Source organism: Phascolarctos cinereus, unplaced genomic scaffold (assembly GCF_003287225.1).
Source record: "Phascolarctos cinereus isolate Bilbo 61053 unplaced genomic scaffold, phaCin_HiC Scaffold_726;HRSCAF=1367, whole genome shotgun sequence".
NCBI lineage: Eukaryota > Metazoa > Chordata > Mammalia > Diprotodontia > Phascolarctidae > Phascolarctos > Phascolarctos cinereus.
Genome location: NW_027556098.1, coordinates 254,650,646 through 254,675,627, shown reverse-complemented (window position 1 = coordinate 254,675,627; position 24,982 = coordinate 254,650,646). Strand labels below are relative to the sequence as shown.

At 35.7% G+C, this 24,982-nt stretch overlaps 1 protein-coding gene across 2 annotated transcripts in view; it reads right to left on the bottom strand.

Moving 5' to 3' along the window:
* Positions 1 to 24,982, bottom strand: part of USP12 (ubiquitin specific peptidase 12) — a 127,089-nt gene that overhangs the window by 51,537 nt on the left and 50,570 nt on the right. The window contains exon 2 of one of the 2 annotated variants that reach the window (XM_020997148.2): positions 17,891 to 17,971. The exons of the other annotated variant lie outside the window; for it this stretch is intronic. Within the exon in view, the coding sequence (XP_020852807.1) occupies positions 17,891 to 17,971 (81 nt within the window). The remainder of the gene's footprint in view (positions 1 to 17,890; positions 17,972 to 24,982) is intronic. 2 annotated transcript variants of the gene reach the window in all.

The following is a 24,982-nucleotide window of genomic DNA, read 5'->3' as shown; positions in this document are numbered from 1 at the left end:
CTTGAAGGAAGCTAGGGAAGCCAGGAGTCTTGGACAAGGAGAGAGAACATTCCAGGAATGGGGGATAGCCAGTGAAAACGAAGTGTCTTGTTGAAGAACAGAAAGGAAGCTGTTGCAAAGTTTGTGATAGGATGTATGGTGTTGGAAGACTAGAAAACTGACAGAAGGGCAAACAAGGCAGGTTATAAAGGTCTTTTGAAGCCAAAAGGAGGATTTTATATTTGATCCTAGAGGTAATGGGGAGCTACTCGGGGAGGACAGGATGTGAGAGAAGAGGATGACATGGTCAGATCTGTTAGGAAGATCACTATGACAGCTATGTGGAGAATGGACTGGAGTGGGGAGAAACTGTCAGGCAGACCAACCAGCAGGCTATTGTAATAGTACAGGCATTTGGAGATGAGGACCTGAACCTGGATGGTAGCACTGTCAAGAGGAGAGAATGGAGCATGTGTGAGAGATGTGACAAAGGTAAGATCAATAGGCCTTGGCAATAGATTGGGTATGAGGGATGAAAGAATGAGAGGAGTCAAGAATGATACCAAGGTTGCAAGCTTAGGGGACTGGGAGGATAGAGACATTTTTATCTTTACAACATCCCTGGCTGCTGATCCCTTTTCTCTACTCACACAAGTATTACATTAGAACAAGCATTCATCACCTCTTACAAAGATTTTTGCAAAGGCCTAACTGATCTCCCTGCCTTGAGTTTCTCCCCACTCCAGTCTAGTTTATACCCTGCTGCCAAAGTGATTTTCCTTAAGTGTAGATCTGATCATGTGATTTTTCTACTCAATCAACACCAGTGGCTCCTTATTGCCTCTAGGTTCAAATATTAACTTCTCCATTTAGCTATAAAAGCTTTCTCAACCTGGTTCCAATCTTTCCAGCCTCAATGGACATTATTCCCTGTCCCACACTCTGTGATCCAGACAAACTGGCCTTCTCTCACTATTCCTCACACATGACATGCCAACTTCCACCATGGCACTGGCCATCTGTCCCCAATGTTTGGAATGCACTCCAACCTCACAGAATCTCTGCTCTTCCTTCAACACACCTCTGAAGTAGTACATTCTACATGAAGCCTTACTTGGGTCCCCCAACTGCTAGCACTCTCCTTCACAAACTAAATTATATTTAACTACTTTGTATTCATTTATATGTGTTCTTTCTATATTCATTCTGTAAGTATTTATCTCCATTAAAATGAAAGTTCTTAAAGGTTGGGATTATTTCACTTTTATTTTATCCCTGGCTCCTAGCTGCACAGTGTTTAGCATATATTAAGCACTTAAGAAGGGGGGGCAGCTAGGTGGTACAATCTAGATAGAGCACTGGCCCTGGAATCAGGAAGACCCAAGTTCAAATGCAGCCTCAGACACTTACTAGCTGTGTGACTCTGAGCAAGTAATTTAACCCTGTTTGTTCCAGTTCCTCATTTGTAAAATGAGCTGGAGAAAGAAATGGCAAACTTCTTCAGTATCTTTGCCAAGAAAACCTGACATGGGGTCAACAAAAAATCTGACGTGACTGAATAACAACAAAACACTTCACAAATGCTTGTTGAGTGATTAGTTGCCTGAATGTCTTAGATATCAGATACTTATTAAAAATATTTGATAAAGAATTTTTCCCAAACAACTATTGCTCTTGTTTTGCAAAAACTTTTTAATTTCATGTAACTTGTCTTTTTCATTTTTTGTATCTATCCTGTGTTTGGATAGGAAGTCACTCCACAGCCTTAACTATGAAAGGCTGACTTTCTTCTAAATATTTCATGGTATGAATGAATAAAAAAGTATCCTTATTCCCTGTCAAACACTATTTCTGCCCTCAGGGAACTTACATTCCAATAGGAAGAGACAAGACAAATAAATAGGGCAGGTGGCCAGGAAGGAGCATCTGGGTTTGGAAAGCTACAGGGATGATGTGTGGAACCACCGAATAACAGCACACTCTTTCCAGTAGCAATGACAGGATTGATTTCATTCTGGTTCTACAATTGGAATGGAAGAGTAGAGTGGCAGCAAAGCAGCTGGTGAGAAGATGGTCGTAGAGTCAAGTGAAAGACTACTGGAGCAGCCAACAATGGGCCACACTCAAGGCATCCCTCTACAACTGGAACCTTGGAAGTCTCAAGGTGGAACTCCTGGAGCTGAAACACAGTGTATGGTTTTTAAAAGTTTTTTAATGTTCTCAGGTCACAAATCCACTTTAAGTTTATTGTGATACATAAGACACTGGTATAAACAAAATGCCAAGACTGCTTTCCAGTTTTCCTAACAATTCTTTTCAAACAGGGAACTTTTACCCATGTAGTTAATTTTCTTGTCTTTATTAAGTACTAGATTATTGAATCTAACTGGTTTTGATTCTTCCATGCTTGCCTATTTCATTGATATGTTTCCATTAAAAAAAAAAAAAAGGAATGCTGACTGCTTTGTGCCATTCACCTTTCATAACTACTTTTTTCCCTCAATGTTTCCCTTGGGATTTCCTGTCTGCTGTTCTTTCAAATGAATTTTGTAATTTTATCTAGCTCCATAAACTCTTCAAGAGTTTGAGTGGTATATTCTAAATCTATAAAGTAATTTAGGTGATACTGTCAATTTTGTTATTGGTAAGGTCTGGCCATAAGCCCTGAGTATTCTTCCAGTTATTTTCTTTAAGGAGCATTTTGTATTCATATCTACATAAGTCTTGAGTGTGCCTTCATAAACTGTCTCCTAGATATTCGACACATTTTTAATAGTTACTTTGAGTAGGATTTCTCAATTGTTTCTTCATGGATTTTGTTACTGGTATATATAGAAATGAAGATGATTTTTGTGGTTTTATTTTGTATCTTGCTACTTTACTTCTATTATCTCATTGGCTTTGCTTCTTCTCCAGTATTTCCTAAGCAAATCATCATGCCATCAGCAAACAGGATAGTTTTGTCTCCTCTTTGCCTGTCTTTAAGCCTTTAATTTATTTCTCTTTCCTTACTGCTATCATTATTTCTAGAACTATGTCAAACAACAGTGAGTAAACAGGCCATTCTTACTTTATTCCTCTAATAACCGGGAAACCTTCTAGTGTTTCCTCATTACATATAATGTCACCTTTTAGCTTTTGATAATTTTTACCCTATTAAAAAATCTATGCTTATTTTAGTATAAGAGAGTATTATACTTTGTCAAAGGTCTTTTCTATATATTCATATAATCATGTGCTTCTGGTATGTTTAATACTATACTGTTAACCAATTTCCTAATGTAAGTCATCTTTATATTTCTGATATAAATCTAACTTAAACACAGTGAATAATTTTTTTATGTAAAGTATTACAGGTTTTTGGCAGGTTTTATTTAAATTTATTGAATTACTATTAAATAATAACATTGGTCTAGAGTTTGCTAAGTTTGTTTTATCCTTCACTAAAATAGGCAGGGAATAACATAACAAATAACTATGTCTCTTAAAAGGAGTTCAATAGACTACTATCTTTCATAAATTTTAAGACAAATTTTTTTTGTGTGTAGGATAGGCATTAATCGCTCTTTTAAAATTTTCTCTTTAAATTTGATGGAATTTTCCCATAAGCCCACTTGGACCAGAGAATTTTTTTAAAAATCTGATAGTTCTTTTATAGCTATTTCAATTTCTTTTTCTGAAACTGGATTAAAACATTTGGATATTTTATATTTTTGAAGCTAACCTTTCTTCTAGGTTCTCAATTTTATTGGCACATAACTGCATATGGTACATTCTGATCATTTATTTCTTCTATGCTATCACTTTTACTTTGTTCTTTTTTTACTTTAATTTGTTTCCCTTTTTTTTTAAAGACGTTAGCTAAAGGCTTATCAGTTTTGTTCGATTTGTCAAACAACCAGTTTATCAGCTGCATATGTTTGTTTTCCTCTAAAACAAACAATTTCGACATTTCCTCCTTTTGTATTTAAGTTTATACGCTTTCTTAAATTCTTAACTGCATATTTAGTTCAATACTCTGATATACGAGCTGTATAGGCAGCTAACACAAACATACTGGAACAAAGCATTACCCAATAGATAAATGATCTTAAGACACAAAGAGTTACAAAAGAACTGCAACTTATTAACACCATGTGAAAGAATACCCAAAATCACTAATAATAGGAGAAAAACAAATCATAACACCATCTATGTTTTTCTTCACATCAATCAGAGTGGCAAAGAGGAAAATAAATGACAATTGTTAGAGGGGTTTAGGGAAGACAGGCACTAATGTTCTACCAGTTGAAAGATATAAGAATTGGTCTGACCATTCCAGAAAGCAATCTGAAACTATACTTCTCAAATCACTAACTTGTGTAAATCCCTTGACCTACCTGGCCAATCCAAAGAGGTCAAAGACACAGAGGAAGGACTCACATGTACAAAAATATTTATAAACAGCATTTTTTGTACAGTGCATACCTACCCAATGAGGAAATAGATGAACAAATTATATTCCATGGATATAATGAAATACTATTGTTTCATTATGAAATTATGAAAATGACAGATCAGAGGAAACTGGGGAGAATTTATATCAACTAATGCAGAATAAAGTAGGTATATCCAGGAAAACTGATGAAATGACAATTATTTAAAAGAAAATAACTTTTAAAGACTTAAGAATTCTAATCAAGAACAATCATGACATCAGAAGACAAAGAGAAAACATGCTGCTGACTGCTGGGCAGAGAAATGACAGACTGAAGCTACAAAATGAGACATATATTTTCATATATAGCCTTTTTTGCTGGAGGGGGAAACAATGTGTGTGGAATACTGCACATAATGAGAGACTTTTCCTGTTTGTCAGTTAACCTGTTTTTTTTCCCCTTCATTTTTTATTCTTTGTTATAAGGGATGGCTCTTTGGGAGAGAGGAAGGGATATACTGGGAAAGGAAGGTAATATAAAAACAAAAGATAGCAATAAAAAAAGAGGGTTCTCAATAATCAATCAAATAACAATAAAGATCCCTCTCTTCTCACATTTGTAACACAAGGTGGACACTCAGGCAATTTTTGTCCTGAGTAAAAGTATGAGAGGGAGCATGGCTTAATACGTACAGAGGTGGAAGACCTGGCTTCAAGTTCAGCCTCTGACACAATAGTGTGTGGCTGTGCAACTTCAAAACAAGTCATTTTAACTTCCATTACCACAGGCTACTCTCCTAAGACTCTAAATTGCAGAGAAGTCACAAAGTTCTTTATTTCTCATTACCATTTCCAGACTCTACGTCTACCATCTTTCTATCACTTCATCACTATCCTCTGCCTCTCTGTTTAAAGGGTGAAGCCATAAACTCCAAACCTCCATTTAAGGGAGATCAGTTCAATTCAAACATGTCATTTCTCACCGGGCTGTACTACTTTGGGATTTCTCAGAAAACTTCTCCACTATGGTCCCACATGGCCCTCTACCCTACTTTTCATTTTCCTTTTATGTTTTGTCTTCCTCCATTACATTTTAAGTTCCTTTGGTGCAGGGACTGTCTTTTTTCTCATTTGTAATCCATGTTAGCAAAGTACCTGACACATAGTAGGAACTTAATGTTTACTTGATTGACACTTGTCACAAAGCAACCTCTCTTTCTCGGTTTACACACTATCCAAATTTATTACTCAATTCTGATTCTGGTGGCTCTTATCTATACAATGCCAGCACTTTCTTTTTTCCACAGTGAGTTCAACATCTAGGCGGGTTCCTAGACTTTCCACCTTAATTTCTGCCCTCATACTAAAGGGCTTTAATAAACTCAGTGATGTTTACTCAAATATCCTAACTTTCCAATTAGTCAGCCTACTCAATTTCCATAACCAACCTACACAGAGTACTATTCATACCTTTGATTTTGCCATTACCCATAAATATTCCATTTTCATATTTGTGAACTCTGAAATTCCTTTATGTTATCATAAATGGACCAATTCAATTCTGTGTTGTAATCCAGTGATGTCAAATTCAAATACAAATAAGATCCACTAAATCATACATAAGGATCCCTGTGGGCCACATGTGACCTTAGAAACCTACATATTAACAATATCTGTGTTTTATATATTTTTAAAATTTATGTTGTTAAATGTTTCCCAATTATACTTTAATCTGGTTCTGGGAGTGTTTGACACCTCTGCTGTAATTTACTCTCAAATTCTTTGCCCCCTTTGTCTTACAGCCAATCATACTTTACCAAAACTCAACATTGGACTGCTCCAAATATCTACCTACTTCACTCCTAGTCACAAGTTGCTGAAGAGAGCTGGAAGAAAGGAAACCATGCTAGCTGGGTTATTTAATCTCAACTAGATCTTCCCTTCTGAAAGGCAATTATTCTACTACTCCCTAATTCCTTAATCATTCTACTATTTCCTATCATACTTGCCAAAGGGGGTCTTTCAAACCTTTCCTCTCTCCTCAATCCTCCATGGGACCCCCCCCCATCCCCCTACTTTCTCTAGCAAGGACCTCGCTTCAGACCTTACTGGAAAATAAATTATGTCATTCCCTCTTCTACCCTCTTGCACAGCACTCAGACATTTTCCCAACTATTTCCTCCTTCACTCATGTCTCAGATGAAGAAGTGGGCCATCTTCTTGTTAAGGTCAATTCTCTACATGAACCCCTGATGCCATTTCTTACCTTCTAAGTTTTATTAATGTGTTTTGTTTTTCAATTACCAACATTTATAGAATATGGCCACTTTATGCAAAGTGTCTTATAACAAATGAAAACTACTAATACAGCAATATCATCTGAAAGTGCATGTAACATTCCACATTTGTACTTCTCCCCACTTTTCTTTAAAAATTAACAGAAATCTATTTTTTTTCTCACTTCTACTCCCTACCCCACTGGGAAAAAAAAAAGAAAGAAAAAAAATTTTTTTAAACAAATATATATAATCAAGCCGAACAAATTCCCTCAATGGCTGTATACAAATCATCCTGTACCCTAAACCTATCACCTCTGTCATGGATAACATGCTTCATCCTCTGTAATCATGAATGCTCATAGAATTGATCATAATTCTTATGGTTTTCAAGGCTGTTTGTTTTTAGAGTCTTACTGTATAAATTGTTCTCTTAGTGCTGTTTACATCAGTTCATTTAAGTCTTTTGGTGTGTTTGAAATCTTTTCTCATCACAATTCATATACCACAATTTATTCAGCCAATGCTTAATCTGTGGGCATCACCCTGATTTCCAGTTTTTGTCACTAAAAATAGAACATGTATAAATATTTTTGTACAAGTGGGACTTTTTCTTCTTTTTTGGATCTCATCTGGATAGCTAATTTTGATGGGGTATAGACCTCACAGTGAGATAGCTGAGTCAAAGAGTATGGGCTATTTAGTAACTTTTTGTGTAAAATTCCAAATTGCTTTCCAGAATGGTTGTACTCATTCATTCACAAGTGTACCAACAGAGCATCAATATGCCTGTTTTCCCACAAGTCTTCCAACATTTATTATTTTCTTTCTTTTTTGTTATCTTTGCCTATCTGAGAGGTGTGAGGTAGAATCCTGAAATTGCTTTAATTTGCATTTCTTTAATCAATAGTAATTTAGAACATTTTTTCATATGGCTATAGTCTGGGTTTCTTCCCTTGAGAAATGTCTATTCATAAGAAACTATCAGTTAGGAATGGCTCTTGCTCTTATAAATTTGAATCAGTTCCTTATATTTCTTGGAAATGAGTACTTTATCAGAGAAACTTGCTACAAAGTTACACCGGTTAATTGTTCCCTTTAATCTTAGCTTTATTGTTTGTACAAAACAATACTATATTTTACATAATCAAAATGATTCATTTTCTCTTCTGTGATCCTCTCTATCCCTTAATTGGTCAAGAACTTTTATGTCATCTATATATCTTAATTATTTAAAATTTTCTGTAGTTTGTTTTATCATATGACCTTTTATATTCAGGTCACTTATCACTTAATTTATCTCATAAAGTGTGAGGTGTTGGTCTAAATCTGACTTCTTCCATTTTGCTGTTTAATTTTCCCAGAATTATCTTTTGGTAAAATAGTGAATACTTACCCAGTAATTGGGATTTTATGCTTCTCAAATACATTTGCTTTTGAATGTTTCATACCTAATCTGTTCCACTGATCAATGTCTGTTTTCATAACTGCCTTGGGGTACAGTTTGAAATCCGGCACTGCTAGGTTGCTTTCATTCCCATTTCATCTCCTTACTTGTCTTGAAATTCTTGACCTTTTACTCCTCCAATAAGTTTTGTCATTATTTTTCTATTTCTTTTTTTTTTTGGGGGGGGGGCGCGCGCGCGCTAGGCAATGGGGTTAAGTGACTTACCCAGGGTCATACAGCCAGTAAGTGCTATGTGTCTGAGGCTGCATTTGAACTCAGGTCCTCTTGACTTCAGGGCTGGTGCTCTATCCATTGCACCACCTAGTTGCCCCTATTTTTCTATTTCTAAAAAGCATTCCTTTGGTAGTTTGATTGGTATGATAATGAATAAGTAAATTAAGTAGTAGTGTCATTTTTATTACATTAATTCATCCTGTCCATGAACAATTAATATTTTTCCAATTATTCACACCAGTATTTTTATAGCAATTGTTTTGTAGTTCAATAGAGAGAGAGATAGCTACTGTGTGGACTCCTAAGGATTTTATGTATCTGTAATAATTTTAAAGGGCATTTCTCTAGCTTTTCTAGCTGGATTTTATATAGAAATGCTAACAATTTGTGGGAATTTATTTTATACTCTGCAAGTCTGCTGGAGTTAACAATTGTTTAAATCAATTTTCTGTTGATTTTTTTAAAGTATATTATCCCATTCTTTTATTTTTGGGGGGCTAGGCAATGGGGTTAAGTGACTTGCCCAGGGTCACACAGCTAGTAAGTGTTATATGCCTGAGGGCGGATTTGAATCCAGGGCCAGTGCTCTATCCACTGTACCACCTAGCTGCCCTGATACCATTCTTTAAGTATACTATCATATCATCTGCAAAAGTCATAATTTTGTTTCTTCTTTACCTATGCTTATTCCCTCAATTTCTTTTTTCTTGATATCAACATTTCTAATACTATGTCAAATAGAAGTGGTTACAATGGACATCCTTATTTCACCCCTGAATGTACTGGAAAGGATTCTAGTTTATCTCCATTACATAAAATTCCAGCAGTGCTTGGTTTTAGAGTTTTGTTGTTGTTCAATCATTTTAGTTATGTCAGATTCTTTGTGACCTCATTTGGAGTTTTCTTGGCAGAGATACAGCAATGGTTTGCCAATTCCTTATCCAACTCATTTTACAGATGAGGAAGTGAAGCAAATAGGGGTAAGTGACTGGACCATGGTCACACTACTACTAAGCATCTGAGGTCAGATTTGAACTTAGGAAGATAAGCCTTCCAGACTTCAGGCCCAGGAATCATCCCATGTGCCACCTAGCTGCTCCTTGGTTTTTAGATATACACCATTTATTATTTTAAGGAAACATCTATTTTTTCTATATTTTCTAAGATTTGTATACTGAAATGGATGTTGTATTTTGTCAGAAGCTTTTTCTGCATCTATTGACATAATATGCTTTTTGTTGATTTTACTCTTAATATGGTTTAAGTTTAAACTGCTCCTAACACTAAATTAATTCTGCATTCCTAGTAATAAATCCAACCTGTTTAGAGTACACAATCTTTGTGATGTTACTTTAACCTTTTGTTAAGTATTTTAGTTAAAATTTTTGTACTATGTTCAATGGCTTATAGTTTTTGTTCTGCTTTAGCTCTCCCTGGTTTCTGTGTCCATAGAAGGAATTTGATAAGATCCTTACTTTTCGTATTTTTTTACAAACAATTTGTACAATACTGTTAATTGTTCTTTGAAATAGTTGATAGAATTCACCTGTGAATCTACTTTGGCATTGACTCCCACTATCTTATTCTTCAATCTCTTCCTATCTACTGGCTCCTTCCTGCTGCTTACAAACACTCCCAATTCTCTCCTATCTTGGGGGAAAAAAAACCTCTATGATCATAGGAGTATAGTTTTAAGACAAAAAGGGCCTTAGAAGCCATTGAATCCTACTTCCTCATTTTCCCAATAAGGAAACTGAGGCACAAAAAGGATGATTACTATGCCCAGGGTCACATAGTAAATGTCCCAACATTCCTATTACTGAGGAGGGCAACACTATCCTCCCAGTCACCTAAGCTTACGATATTACTATTATCCTCAACTCATCACTCTTATTCACCCCACATATCCAAACTACAGCCAATTTTGTTGCTTTCCATTCACAACATCTCTTGTATACATCCTCTTTTTTCTGCTCCCACAAAACCCTAGTGCAAGTCCTTATCACCTCTCACTTGGACTACTGTCAGTTCTGAACTGGTCTTCCTGCCTTTAAATATCTCCCCACTCCACTCTAATCCATTCTTCTTTGAGGTAACAAGGTTATTTTCCTAAAGCGTAGGTCTGACTGTCACTCCTCTCTGCCCACCAAACTCCAACAAGCTCTCTATGACATGTGGCATCAAATAGAAAGTCTTCTGTTTGGCATTTTAAGCTCTCTACAACCTCACCCTCTGCTGCCTTCTTAGATTTTACTTTATAATCTAAATATACTGGTCTACTTTTTTTTTTTAACTTGACACTCTACCATCTCCTCTTCCTTTGCTTTTGTACTGGCTGTTTCTAATTCTTAAAATGTCCTTTCTCCTCACCTCAGCCTCCTAATTTCTCTGACTTCCTTCCAAACTCATCTCAAATCCCACTTTCAGCTAGATGCCTTTCCTGGTACTCCCCAACAGCTAGTACCTTGTCTTCTGGGGTTACCTTCCATCTATTTTGTATGTACCTTGCTATATACCACATCTCCCAAAAGAATGATAGCTCCTAACAATCTGGAAATATGCCCAAAGGGCTATAAAACCATGTATGTCCTTTGACCCAGCAAGACACTACTACTAAGGCTATAACCAAAGAGATTTTAAAAAAATAATAATAATAAAAAAGGAAAAAGGCCTATGTACAAAAATATTTATGACAGTCTTTTTGTGGTGACAAGGAATTGGACATTGAGGGAATGCCCATCAATTGGGCAATGACCAAACAAATTGTGGTATATGATTGTGATAGAATACTATTGGGCTATAAGAAATAATGAGTAGGATGGTTCCAGAAAAACCAGGGAAGAGATATATGAACCAATACAGAATTAAATGAGCAGAACTAGAAGAAAACTATATACAGTAACAGCAATATTGTAACAATGATCAACTGTGAAAGACTTATTCTAAAATGTTATCTACCTCCGGAGAGAGAATTGATGAACTCTTGAGTGTAGAATGAAGGATACTGTTGTCATTTTCTTTATTTTTCTTGCTTTTTGTGTGTAGATATTGGTGGGAGAAGATTTCCAACATGTCTAATATGGAAATATTTTGCATAACTTCACATGTATAATTGATATCACACTGCTTGCCTTCTCAATGGGTGAAGAGGGACTGGAGGAAGGAAGAGAACCTGTAACTCAAAATTTTTTAAATTTAATATTAAAAAGAAATGAATGGGGAGTCAAGATGGCAGAGTAGAAGCAGGACCTCAGCTGAACTCTGACAAATTCCCTTCCAAATAACTTTAAAATAAACATCACAAATCGAAGCAGCAGCAGCACCAACAAAAGGGGTCAGACAACTGGTCAGAAAGAAGATTACAAGGGACCCTTTGCTAGTAATGGGTTCAGGACCCTGCTGCATTACAGTTCTAGGTGACAGTTCAAGGGCAAAGAGGAGCACTAGTGCTTGTAGCCACAAGGAAGCAGAGGCCCTGCTCATACTTCCAGGGCAGAGAAGAGTGCTTATGGTCTCCCAGAAGAGAATAGGGGCCCTAGTCTCAGTTACAAGGCAGAAAGGAGAACTAGCCCTTGCAGCCAAAGGAAAGCAGGGGCCTGTTTCACAGTTCCAGGGCAGAGAAGAGTGCATGTGGTTGCTCACAAGGAATTGGAGTGAAGATCTTCATCCCAATGCAGAAAGGAATACTAATGCTTGAGAGGCTGCAAGAGAGGAGGTAACCTAGTCATAGTTCCAGGGCCAAGAGGAGCACTAACATTTGCAGCTAAAGGGGAAGAAGGTCTCTTCCCAAGCAAAAACCAGAGTACAGGACAGGAGAGAAGTGACCATACCTCTCCATAGATCACACCACCTTGGAAGAACCACAAACATACAGACTCCAGGAACTAGCTCTGAAAACAGCTGCACTAAAAATCTGAAGCTTGGGACAGTGTCCCCTCCACCCCCAGGAACAGAGCCCAACTTTAATGTAAAGTTAAAAGTAAAAAATTAGGCTGAAAAAATGAGTGAGATAAGAGACCCTGATGATAACAAGGTATCATAACAAAAATGACTCCATGAGACATCAAGAAACAAAACAAAAAAAGTTTTAAATAAGAAAATAGGAGAAAATGGAAAATATCTCATCAGAAAAACAACTGATGTAGAAAACAGAGGAGTGATAATTTAAGAATTACTGGACTACCTGAAAGCTATGATCAAAAAAAATAAAGAGCCTGGACATCAAATTTCAAGAAATTATTAAGAAAAACAGACCTAATATCCTAGAACTAGAGGGTAAAATAAAAGTTGAGATAATCTACCAATCACCCTCCAAGAAAAATATCCAAAAATGAAAACTCCCAAAAATATCATAACCAAATTCCAGAGTTCTCAAAGAGAAAGTATTGCAAGGAGACAGAAAGAAACAATTCAAATATTGTGTAGCCACAATGAGGATCACAAAAGACTTAGCAGCTTCTACATTAAAAGACTGATATTCTAGAAGGCGAAGATGCTAGGATTGCAAAAAAGAATCACCTACCCAGCAAAGCTGAGCATAATATTTCAGGGGAAAAGATGGAAATTAAATGAAACAGAAGACTTTCAAGCATTCCTGATGAAAAAAACCCAGAGTTGAATAAAAAATATGACATTCAAAGAGAAGACTTAAGAGAAGCATAAAAAAACAAACATTAAAGAGAATACAGAGGGAACAGGTATGAGTTGCCTATGATAGAATGATATCTAAAAAAATAAGATTAAGGAGTAAGAAAGAGGAATGCACTGGGAGAAAAGGGAAGGAAGAGGTAGAATGGGGGAAATTATCTCACATATAAGAGGAACAAAACAAAGAGCTTTTACAATTGTGGGAAGGATGAGGGGTGATAGGCAACACTTAAACACACTCTCATTGGAACTGGCTCAAAGAGTCAAACACACACTCAGTTGGGTATAGAAATCTATCTTACCCTACAGGGAAGTAGTAGGAAAAGAGGACTGGGGGGAGGGGGTAATAGAAGGCGGTGCAGATTAAAGGAGGCAGTGATCAGAGCAAAACAATTTTTTTTGAAGGGTGAAAAGGGGGAGGGAAAGAGGGAGAGACACAGAAAGAAAGAGGTAGGGAGGGGGAAAGAGACACAGAGACAGAGAGACAAAGAGAGAGAGCAAAACAGGATGGAGGGAAATACAGAGTTAATAATTATAACTACATGTGAATGAGATGAACTCACCCATAAAAGAGAAGCAGATAACAAAACAGATTAAAAAAACAGAATCCAACAATATGTTGTGTACAAGAAACATTACTTGAAACAAAAATATATGGAGAGTAAAAGTACAGGGTTGGAGCAGAATTTATTATGCTTCAGCTGAAGGAGTAGTAATCATGATTTCAGAAAAAGGAAAAGCAAAAATAGATTTAATTAAAAGAGATAAGCAGAGAAACTACATTATGCTAAAAGGTACCAAAAACAATGTAATAATATCAATACTAAACATATAGGCACCAAATGGTATAGCATCCAAATTCTTTTTTTTTTTTCACTTTTGGCTAGCAATGGGGTTAAGTGACTTGCCCAGGGTCACACAGATAGTAAGTACTATGTGTCTGAGGGCACATTTGAACTCAGGTCTTCCTGCATCCAGGGCCAGCGCTCTATCCACTGCGCCACCTAGCATCCAAATTCTTAAAGGAAAAGTTAAATGAGTTACAGAAATAAATAGACAGTAAAACCATACTAGTAGAGGACCTCAACTTTCCCCTCTCAGAACTAAATTAATCTAGCCATAAGAAGATAAGATGATGAACAGAATTTTGGAAAAGTTATAGATATGAAAGACCTCTGGAGAAAACTGAATGGGAATAGAAAGGAGTATACCGTTTTCTCATGCATTAAGGCATAAAACAAAACCTTACAAATGCAGAAAAGCAGAAAAATTAAATGTACCCTTTTCAGATCATAATACTAATAAAAATTAAGTTCAATAAAGGGCTATTGAATTATAGATTAAAAATTAATTGGAAACAAAACAATCCTAAAGAATAAGTGGGTCAAAGAAACAATAAATAAAATAAGGAGTTAGTTTTATGGAAAAAAATGAAATTAATAAACCACTGGTTAATTTGATTTAAAAAATAAAACCAAATTATCAGTATCAAAAATGAAAAGAGTGAATTCGCCATCAATGAAGATAAAATTAAAGCAATTATTAGGAGCTACTCTGCCCAATTATATGACAATAAATCTAACAAAGTGAAATGAATGAATAGGTATAAAAATATAAACTGCTCAAATTAACAGAAGAAATAGAATAAATAGCCTTATCTTAGAAAAAGAAATTGAACAGACCACAAATGAGCTTCCTAAGAACAAACCCTTAAGAGGAAGCTAGGTGGTGCAGTAGATAGAGCACCAGCCCTGGAGTTGGGAGGACCTGAGTTCAAATCCAGCCTCAGACATATAATACTCGCTAGCTGTGTGACTTTGGGCAACTCACTTAACCCCAACTGCCTCGCCAAGAAAAAGAAAAAAAGAAAAAAGAAAAAATCCTTAAGACCAGTTGGATTTACAAGTGAATTCTACCAAATATTTAGAGAACAATTCCAATACTACATAAATTATTTGAGAAAATAGGCAAAGAAGGAATGCTACCAAACTCCTTTTATGATACAAATATGGTGCTGATACCTAAATCAGGAAGAGCAAAAAGAGGGGAAGAAAACTATAAACCCATTTCCCTAATGAACATTAATACAAAAATTTTAAATAAAACACTAGCTAAAAGGATTATAACAATATGTCACAAAGATCATACACTATGACCAGCTGGGATTGTAAAGCTGGTTCAATATTAGGGAAACTATCAGCATAACTGAACATATGTTTTGTTATTTGCAATAACAAAACCAACAGAAATCATATGATTATCTCAATAGATAAAGAAAAGGCTTTTTTGACAAAACACACAACGTTCATTCCTATTAAAAATACTAGAGAGTATATCATTTCCTTAAACTGGTAAGTAATAACTATCTAAAACCAGGAACAAGGATCACGTGTAATGGGCATAAGCTAGATGCCTTCCCAATAAGATCAGGGTTCATGAAGCAAGGATGCTCATTATCATCACTATTATTCAATATTGTTTCAGAAATGCTAGTTATAGCAATGAGACAAGAAAAATAAATTGAAGAACTTAGAATAGGCAATGAGGTAACAAGACTATCATTCTCTGCAGATAATATGATGGTACACTTGGAAAATCATAGGAATCAACTAAAAAATCTGATTAACAGCTTCAGCAAAGTTGCAGGATGTAAAACAAACCCACATAAATCACCAACTTTTCTATATATTACCAACAAAGTGCTACAGCAAGAGATAGGAAGAGAAATTCCAATTAAAATAACTGCAGACAATATAAAATATTTAGGAGTCTACCTGCAAAGAAATGCAAGACCTATATGAACATAATTACAAAACATTTTTGACACAGATAAAGTCATATCTAAACAGCTGCAGAAATAATTACTCATGAGCAGACCAAGCCACTATGATAAAAATGACAATTCTATCTACATTTACTTTTTCAGTGCCATACGAATCAAGCTACCAAAAAAAGTATTTTATGGAACTATAAAAAATAATAAAATTCATCTGGAAGAACAAAGGTCAAGAACGTCAAGGGAATCGATGTAAAAAAATGTGAAGGCGACTAACCTAGCAGTACCAGAACACAAACTGTATTAAAAGAGGTAATCATTAAAACAATCTGGTACTGGCTGAGAAATAGTGTGGTGGATAGGTGGAAGAAATTAGGTATACAACATACAGTAGTAAATGACCATAGTAATATAGTGTTTGATAAACCCAAAGATCCAAGCTTCTGAGACAAGAACTTTTTGAAAAAAATTTCCGGGAAAACTGGAGAGCAGTTTGGCAGGAACTAGGCATAGACCAACATCTCACACCATATACCAAATCAAAATGAGTACATGATTTAGATATAAAGGGTAACACATAAGCAAACTTGAGAAACATGGAAAATTTTATCTGTCAGATCTACAGATAAGTGAAGAATTTATGACCAAACAAGAGATAGAGAGTATTACAAGATATAAAATGGACAATCCTGCTTATATTAAAATAAAAATTTTTTTACATACTTACTAGCTGCGTGACCCTGGGCAAGTCACTTAACCCCACTGCCTTGCAAAAAATTAAAAAAATAAAATAATAAAATTTTTACACAAACAAAAACCAACTCAGCCAAGAATAGAAGGAAAGCACGAAACTGGGGGAAAGTTTTTTTACAGCAAGTTTTTCTGATAAAGATACTACTATCAAAGTAGTCATGAAAAAAATTCTCTAAATCACTACTGATTAGATATTAGATAAATGCAAATTAAAACTCTGAGGTATCACCTCACATCTATCAGATTGGCTAATATGACAGAAATTACAAGTGGTGGAGGGGATCAGAAAAAATTGCAACACTAATGTACTGCTGGTAGAGTTTGAACTGATCATTCTGGAGAGCAATTTGGAACTATGCCCAAAGGGCTATAAAACTGTGCATACCCTTTTGACCCAGCAGTACCACTTATAGATCTGTACCCCAAAAAGATCAAAGAATAAGGAAAAAGATCTAACATACAAAAATATTTATAGTACCTCTTTTCGTGGTGGCAAAGAACTGGAAATTGAGGGAATGGAATGGCTGAACAAGTATGTGCCTGTGATGGAATACTACTGTTCTGTAAGAAATGTTAAGTAGGATGCATTCAGAAAAACCTGGACTTACATGAACTGATACAGAGTGAAGTGAATAGTACCAGGAGAACATTGTACAATGACCAACTGAATGACTTCGCTACTCTCAGTAATACAATGATCCAAGACAATTCTGAATGACTTAAGATGAAAAATGCTATCCACCTCCAGAGAAAGATCTAACGGAAGCTGAATGCAGATTGATGAATATTTTTTTTACTTTATTTTTCTTGGGGTTCTTTTCTGGATCTGTGTTTTCTTTTGCAACATGGCTAATATGGAAATATATTTTGCTTGACTGCACATGTATGATCTATATCAAGTTGCTAGGCTTCTTAAGGTGGTGAGAGGGAGAGAATTTGGAACTGAAATTTTTTGAAAACTAATGTTAAAAAATTTTACATACAATTAAAGAGGAAAAAAGAAAATACAATTTGATTAACTTTAAATAAAATAAAATAAATGAATGAATGATAATTACACAAAAAGGGTGGGGGGGGAAGATCAGCTCTCTAAGGGCTGGGAATAGTTTTCCTTTCTTTGCATTCCCAACACTTAGAACACTGAAAATCAGAAGTTATTCTAATTTTTAATGCCTATCCTTATCAGATTCTGCCATTCCTCTTTTCTTTAAATAAAGATAATTCTAAATCAAATCTCTTGTGTAATTAAATTCTAAAAGAGTGCAAATGAACGACTGGTTTCAATTCTATGCTGTCATTCACCATATTCTCAAACCACATATGCAATCAGGGCACTTATAAAGTTATCATAGGAAACTTACATTGACTAATCCAAAATAGTGTTCATTGACTGGAAACTGTTCTGGACCAATCTCTTTCTCTAAAGCCGAGGCATTGGCGCCCTACAAAATGAAAAATAAAAATCTTAGTATTTACAATTGTTTTCACAAAATCTTTAGCCAGTAACATGCCAGCAAAGTAAATCAACTATACCTCTTACAGGTAAATAAAAAACACTATCATTTATTTCAAGAAAATAAAGGGTTGCCCCAAAAAAAGGCATACTAGTCTAAATAATAGGTATGAATACAGGTTACCCCCCCCAATATTTTTGAAATAACAAAAATATAGTCATGCACTGAACAAAAATATTGATTGTAAGGCTATATTTAAATTTTATACTAGCCAGATTAGGAAAAAAGTACAAGCTATGTTTGGACGGATATAATATTTAACTAAAAGCATTTACAATAGCTGGATTTTTTTCCCATCATTTTTCAAAATTCCTAACAGCCAAACCATAGCTATTTTCTAAACCTTGTGTTTACTCAATTTAATTCAACAAAGACTTATTCTACAGAGAATTATCAAAGCCCTTAATATATATAGGTGTATATATACACACACACACACACACATATATACACACACACACAGAGTTGTAGGTAATTAATTTCTAAAAACAAAGTAACCTTTCAATTTCTCCACCAATTCCTAGAAACTTACTGCAAGATACAAGCAATTCATCTCACACTGATTGGCAAAAATGACAAAAGAGGAAAAGATCAATTGTTTGAGGGACAGTAGGAAGATAGGCACACTAGTGAATTGCTGTTGAGGGTACAAATTGAAGCAATCATTCTAGAAAACAACTTGGAATTATACTCAAAAAGTCACTAAGTCCTTTGACTCTATAATACCACTAGGCATATACTCCAAAGAGTTCAGAGACAGAGGAAAAGCATCCTATGTACAAAAATATTTATAGCAGCATTTTTATTTTAGTAAAGTACTACAAAGTACGTACCTATTAATTAGGGAATAACTAAAGAAATTTTGGCATGTTAATGTAATGGAATATTATTATATCATAAGAAATGAAGACTATAACTGATTAAGAGAAGCCTAAGAAGATTTGCGTAAGAACTAATGTAGAATAAAGTGAAGAGAACCAAAAAAAAAAATTTACATCACAGACCCAATAATATAAAGGAAAACAACTTTAAAAGAATTCCTAACTCTGATCAACGCAGTGACCAATCGTGACTTCTGACGAAGCATGCCTCCCCAGCTCTTCACAGAGTTGCAATAGACTAAGGATATGAAATGAAAGGCATATTTTTAGAAAAACTGTGTTTATTTTTGCTTGCCTAGACTTATTTGTTGCAAGGAAGGACTTTACTGGCTTACTTACTTTCATTTAAATCCTGTTACTGAGTTTAAAGCTGTAAAGTCTCATGATTTTATACTGATATATACAGCAGCAGAACCTAAGAGGGCATAAAATAGGGTCAAGAACAGCCCAGATAATCTTTCCAGAAGTCCACAGAGCCTGGCCTGACAAAAAGTGTGATGTCAGAAAGTATGGCTGGAAGAATGAGCAAACAAAAAATGAATTCTATCATAAAGAGCTGTTATGGTGGTATTATCGTGACAGGGATGCTCAAGACACAAACCTGAAAGAAGAAAATGACTTCAAAACATTTAGAAGCAAAAACTCAAAGAAAAACACAGCTTGGGCACAAGCTCAGCTAGAATTCTATATGAGATGAAGCAAGAGTTTAAAAAAAATATTTAAAACATTTTCTTAAATGAAATGAGAAGTGTTAGAGGAAAAAAACCGGAAAAATAAGAAAGCAGTATTATCATCAGGGGTCATAGACACAGATGCCCTGGTAGTAGTTTTGCTTATGTTTTTATTATCTTAGAGAGGAGAAAAGAATACACTAAGGTGGAAGAAAAGAGAAAAAGTATGGGAAATAATCTCATATTATTCCAGTTTAAAAGTAAATGATAAGGGGGCAGCTAGGTGGCACAGTGGATAGACTACCGGCCCTGAAATCAAGAGGACCTGAGTTCAAATCCGGCCTCAGACCAAACACTTGACACTTACTAGCTGTGTGACCCTGGGCAAGTCACTTAACCCCAACTGCCTAAAAAAAAAAAAAAGGTAAATGATTAAAAAAGAGAGAGAAAAGGGTGGGGGGAGCTGGAGAAATAACCTAATTTTCATCAGAACTGGTCAAAGGAAGAGAGGATACACACAGTGGAGTGCAGAAATATATTTCACTGTACAGGAGGGAAAGAGTGAAAAAAAGAAGGAGCAAAAAGAGAGATGGTAGAGAGTGTGCCAAGTAGAAGTTCAAACCAGTTGGTAGAAATTGAGAATCCTGAGAGTGACAGGAAAAAGGTGACAGGAGAGTGAGGGGAGAACAGAGAAAAACCATAACAAAGTATAAAGCAAAAATCAGTGGTGATGTTTTTAAACAATGATTAGAAGCACACACAGTCAATGAAGAACAGAATCAGCCATGAAAAATAAGGCAAAACAGGTAAAGGCAAAACAAGTCATACTAATTTTTGTTGTTCAGTTGTTTCAGTCATGTCTGACTCTTCATGACCCCATTTAGGGTTTTCTTCGCAAAGATACTAGGATGGTTTGCCATTTCATTCTCCAGCTCATTTTACAGATGAGGAACCTGAGGCAAACAGGGTTAAGTGACTTGTTCAAGGCCACATAGCTAACGTGTCATAGGCTAGATGTGAACCCAGGTCTTCTTAATCCTAGGCCTGGCACTCCATCCACAGTGTCACCTACCTGCCCACATTCATTTGCACAGCCTCAAAAATACAAGCCAACTAGTAGTCTTCAATTCACAGAGACACATCATTTGTTGCAGTAAGTCAAGATTCTGCAGACTAGACAGTACCACAGATGAGCAGCAGAACAAAACTGTACAGATCAAACTATGCTACAAAAGAACTCCCAGAGTACCGAGCTGTTTCACTTTTCTTTGCTTCCCCAGCACTTCACACATTCTAGGCACTTAATGTTTTTGAAATATACAATGAATTCCAAACTTAAAAAAAAAAAACCCTAGATCTCCTAAGACAATTGCAAAAAACTCATGATGGAAAATGCTATCAACATCCAGAGAAAGAACTATGGAGTCCGAATGAAAATCGAAGCATACTATTTCCTTTTTTTCCTTCTCATGGTTTTTCCCTTTTGTTCTCATTCTTCTTTCACAAAATGACTAATGTGGAAATATATTTAATATGATAATACATGTACAGCCAATATCAGATTGCTTGCCACCCTGGGGAGGAAGGAGGGAGAAAAAAATCTTGGAACTCGAAATCTTATAATAGTGAATGTTGAAAACATTGATTGCAGACATCATATTTACAGGTGACACAGAACCAGAAGGAATAACACATTAGATGACAATCACAATAAACAAAAATATCGATAGGCTAGATTGATGGGTTGAATCTAATAAAATATTTAAAACTGATTAACTCCAAAAGCATCAGATGGGAGAGGCATGGTTAAATAGATGTTCATCCACAAAAAGATCACAAGGTTTTAGTTGACAAGTTCAATATGAGTAAAGAATGCAATGTGATACCCAAAAAGGTACTATGTAGGCTGTAATCACAGGTACATGATGTCCAAGGAAGTTGACTGATCCCACTATTACCCGCCCTTGACAATCTACATCTAAACTACTGTATTCAGTTCTGGCAGTGACATTTTAGTAAGAACAATGGTAAGTTAGAAAGTACCTAAGAAACTATACAGAGAGGGTGATGAAATGAGGATGGATCTTGAGATCATGCCCTACATGGACCGCGGGAAGACGCTGGGGATTTTCCCCTGAAAGAAAAGACTTATGGGAGACATGATAGCTGTCTTCATGAATTTGCAGGTCTGTTTTGGGAGAGACATTAGACTTATTCTACTCTACCCCAGAAGGAAAAATTAATAGCAATGAATGGAATTTGCTATGAGGCATATTTGATTTTTTAAAAAATTTTCTTAAGAATTTCAAAAGTAAGGGGCAGCTAGATGGCACAGTGGAGAGAGCACCGGCCCTGGAGTCAGGAGGAACTGAGTTCAAATACGGCCTCACACTCATGATAGTCACTAGCTGGGCAAGTCACTTAATGCCAATTGCCTCGCAAAAAAAAAAAAAAAGGATTTCAAAAATTAAAAAGGATATCATGGAAGGTATATGATAGAAAGGGCAGCTAAGTGGCACAATGGATAGAGTGCCAGCCCTCAGACACTTACCAGCTTTGTGACCCTCAGCAAGTCACTCAACGCTGTTTGCTTCAGTTTCCTCATCTGTAAAATGAGCTAGAGAAGTAAATGGCAAACCATTCCAGTATCTCCACAAAAATAACCCCACATGGGGTCACCAGGAGTTGGACATGACTGAAAACAACTAAACAACAGAAGAGCCATGCTTCAAATCTAGGCTCTCTGATTTCAAATACGTTATTTTTTTCTACTGACCACACTGTTCTTATGGTCATCCCCTTTTGTTTGAAGACTGTGAACCTACTGCCTCCTATGATATCCTTTTTTTATTTTTGGAATTGTAAGGAAGGAGAAAATTTAGAACTAAAAATAACATAAAACTGAATTTTAAATTTAAAAAAGTTAAAATAAAAAAACAAGGAGAAAAACAAGAGAAAAAAGGTAACATTTATAATAACAAACCAATTTATATAATATGGGAATTACCTTTATAAATTTTATTTCATATTTAGACTCAGTATTTGTACAGTACTTGAGTATAGTACCAATGCTTGATGTAACTCTATAAGACAAGTTATTGATCCAGAGTTCTCATGATTAAAATTGCATATGTGGATTAATTTGCCAAAGACTTCACAAGAAAGCACACATTTTACATTAACCCAACACATCAAAAAACTGCTTCTTTTTCAAAATATCACAAGAGTTGTATATACCAAAATAGTCACAGCATACCTTCGTGGTAGCAATGAACTGGAAACAAACTATGTACCCACTTGGGGGGTTTAACAACCTCAAATACATGAATGTAGTGGAATATCACTGTGCTATAAACAACAAATATGATAAATTCAGAGCATGTGAAAACATATGAGATGATAGAAAGTGAAGTATGCAGAACCATTAAACTATTCAACAACTATAATATAAATGTAAAGAACAATACAATGCAATTGGGTGCTATGTAAATATAATGACCAAGCTTGAAGCTTGGAAAGAGTTGAGAAAATTAATCTCTTTACCTTAATTGCAAAGACAGGCAACTACAGGTGTGGAATATCGCAAAAGACTGCCATTTGTGTTGATTGGTTTGAATTAACTGCTTTTTTTCTCCTTTCCCTAATATTTGTTGTTACTAGATACATTCAGAAATGAATGATATAAAAACAAAAGGGCTTGATGAAAAGGGTCAATAGTGGAGAGACACCAGAAAGACAGACACCCAAATACATAGTCCAAACATTCTGGAAAGCAATTTGGCTTTCTGATTTAAGAAAAAAGAAACTAATTAAAATACTTATAACCCTTCGACTTGGAGATGCCACTGCTAGATATTTACCCTAGGGACATTAAAACAAAAATAAAGGTGTTCTCTTGTTTCTCTCTCTCTCTCTCTCTCTCTCTCTCTCTCTCTCTCTCTCTCTCTCTCTCTCTCTCTCTCTTTCCCTGTATATATATACATATACATACAACATATTCACACCATCCCTTTTTGTGATAGAAAAGCCCTGTAACAAAATAGATGTCCATCAATTAGGGAATACCTGAATAAACATAAAAGTAACAATCGTTATTAGGAAATTATAAATTATGATAAATACAGGAAGGATAGCAAGATTTACACAATATACACAATGACTACAATATAAAGGCAAAGAAAATCTAATGTGCTCAGGGTATGCCAACAGACAGTAGACAGAAATAGATTAAGATGAGTGGGAGGTAGGGGATGATAGAGGAGGGAATCTGGAGGAGAGGGGTTTATGTTGGCAAGGAGAAGAGCCACCTCATTATGTGAAATGAGTGAAGGAAGAGATAATGGCAGAAGGCATCTGGGCGACATGAGTTGAGAAACAAGGGAAAAGAGGCAGCTTTCAGCAAATGACCTCAATTTTTATAGTAAAATATGAGTCGAGGTTCTCAAATGAAAGGGGTGGGGAGAGGAGTAGCCATGGAAATTTGAAGAAGAATAAAAAAATTTGGAATTCAACACTAGAAGGGATCTTGGAAATCTGATTCGATTCCATTTTATAGAACAGGAAACTAAGACCCAGAAAAGCTAAGTGACTTGCTCAAAATCACAGAAATTGTAAGTAGCAAAAACAGAGTATACAAGCACAAGTTTCCTGACTGAATTCAGCACTCTTCTACTATACCAGTTTCAAGTTTCATTGCAGGGCTGGATTTAGAGAACTTTCCAACTCCTGCATCTAGTACAGTCTTCTACAAAAAGTCAACTCCCCAACAGGAATACTGCCTAAAAGGATTTGGTTTCTGATGCTGCCAGATTAGTCTTTACCCACCTTGCAGATAAATCCCCAATATCTTGATTAAAAATACAAAGAATCTGAAGATGGAGGTAAAGAATTATCTGTACAAACTCAAAACAACTCACCAGAAATTTAGAAAAGATTTTAGGACCCGATTTTGTTCAACATAACAAAGAACTGGTCATTATTATATTTAAAGATAGCCTTATCCATAACTTGTAGGGAGGAATTAATAGCTCTCTGAAGAAAGGGATCATTTAATCAGGAATGTTAGGGGTGGCATGGGAGGGGACATGAGATTTAGCTGGAGCAAGAAGTCTGAGGCACTGGAAGAGAAGAAAAATCACCAAGGAGAGGCAGTATGGGCCAGCAGCAGATACCAGGATATGGAGAAGAGACTGTTTAATGGAAGGGAAAACCAAGCAGACTTCCCCTGGAAAAGCCAGTATCATCTTCCATACCAAGCAAACCAGGAGCCAACTGGAGGAAAGATCTGAATGACAGTGAATTCAATTCCCTCTGCTGCAAAGGATAAAGGTAAAGAGCATCTTCTTTCTTGTCCCCTCTCTCCTCTTGTGTAAGAGGAAGTAGGAAAA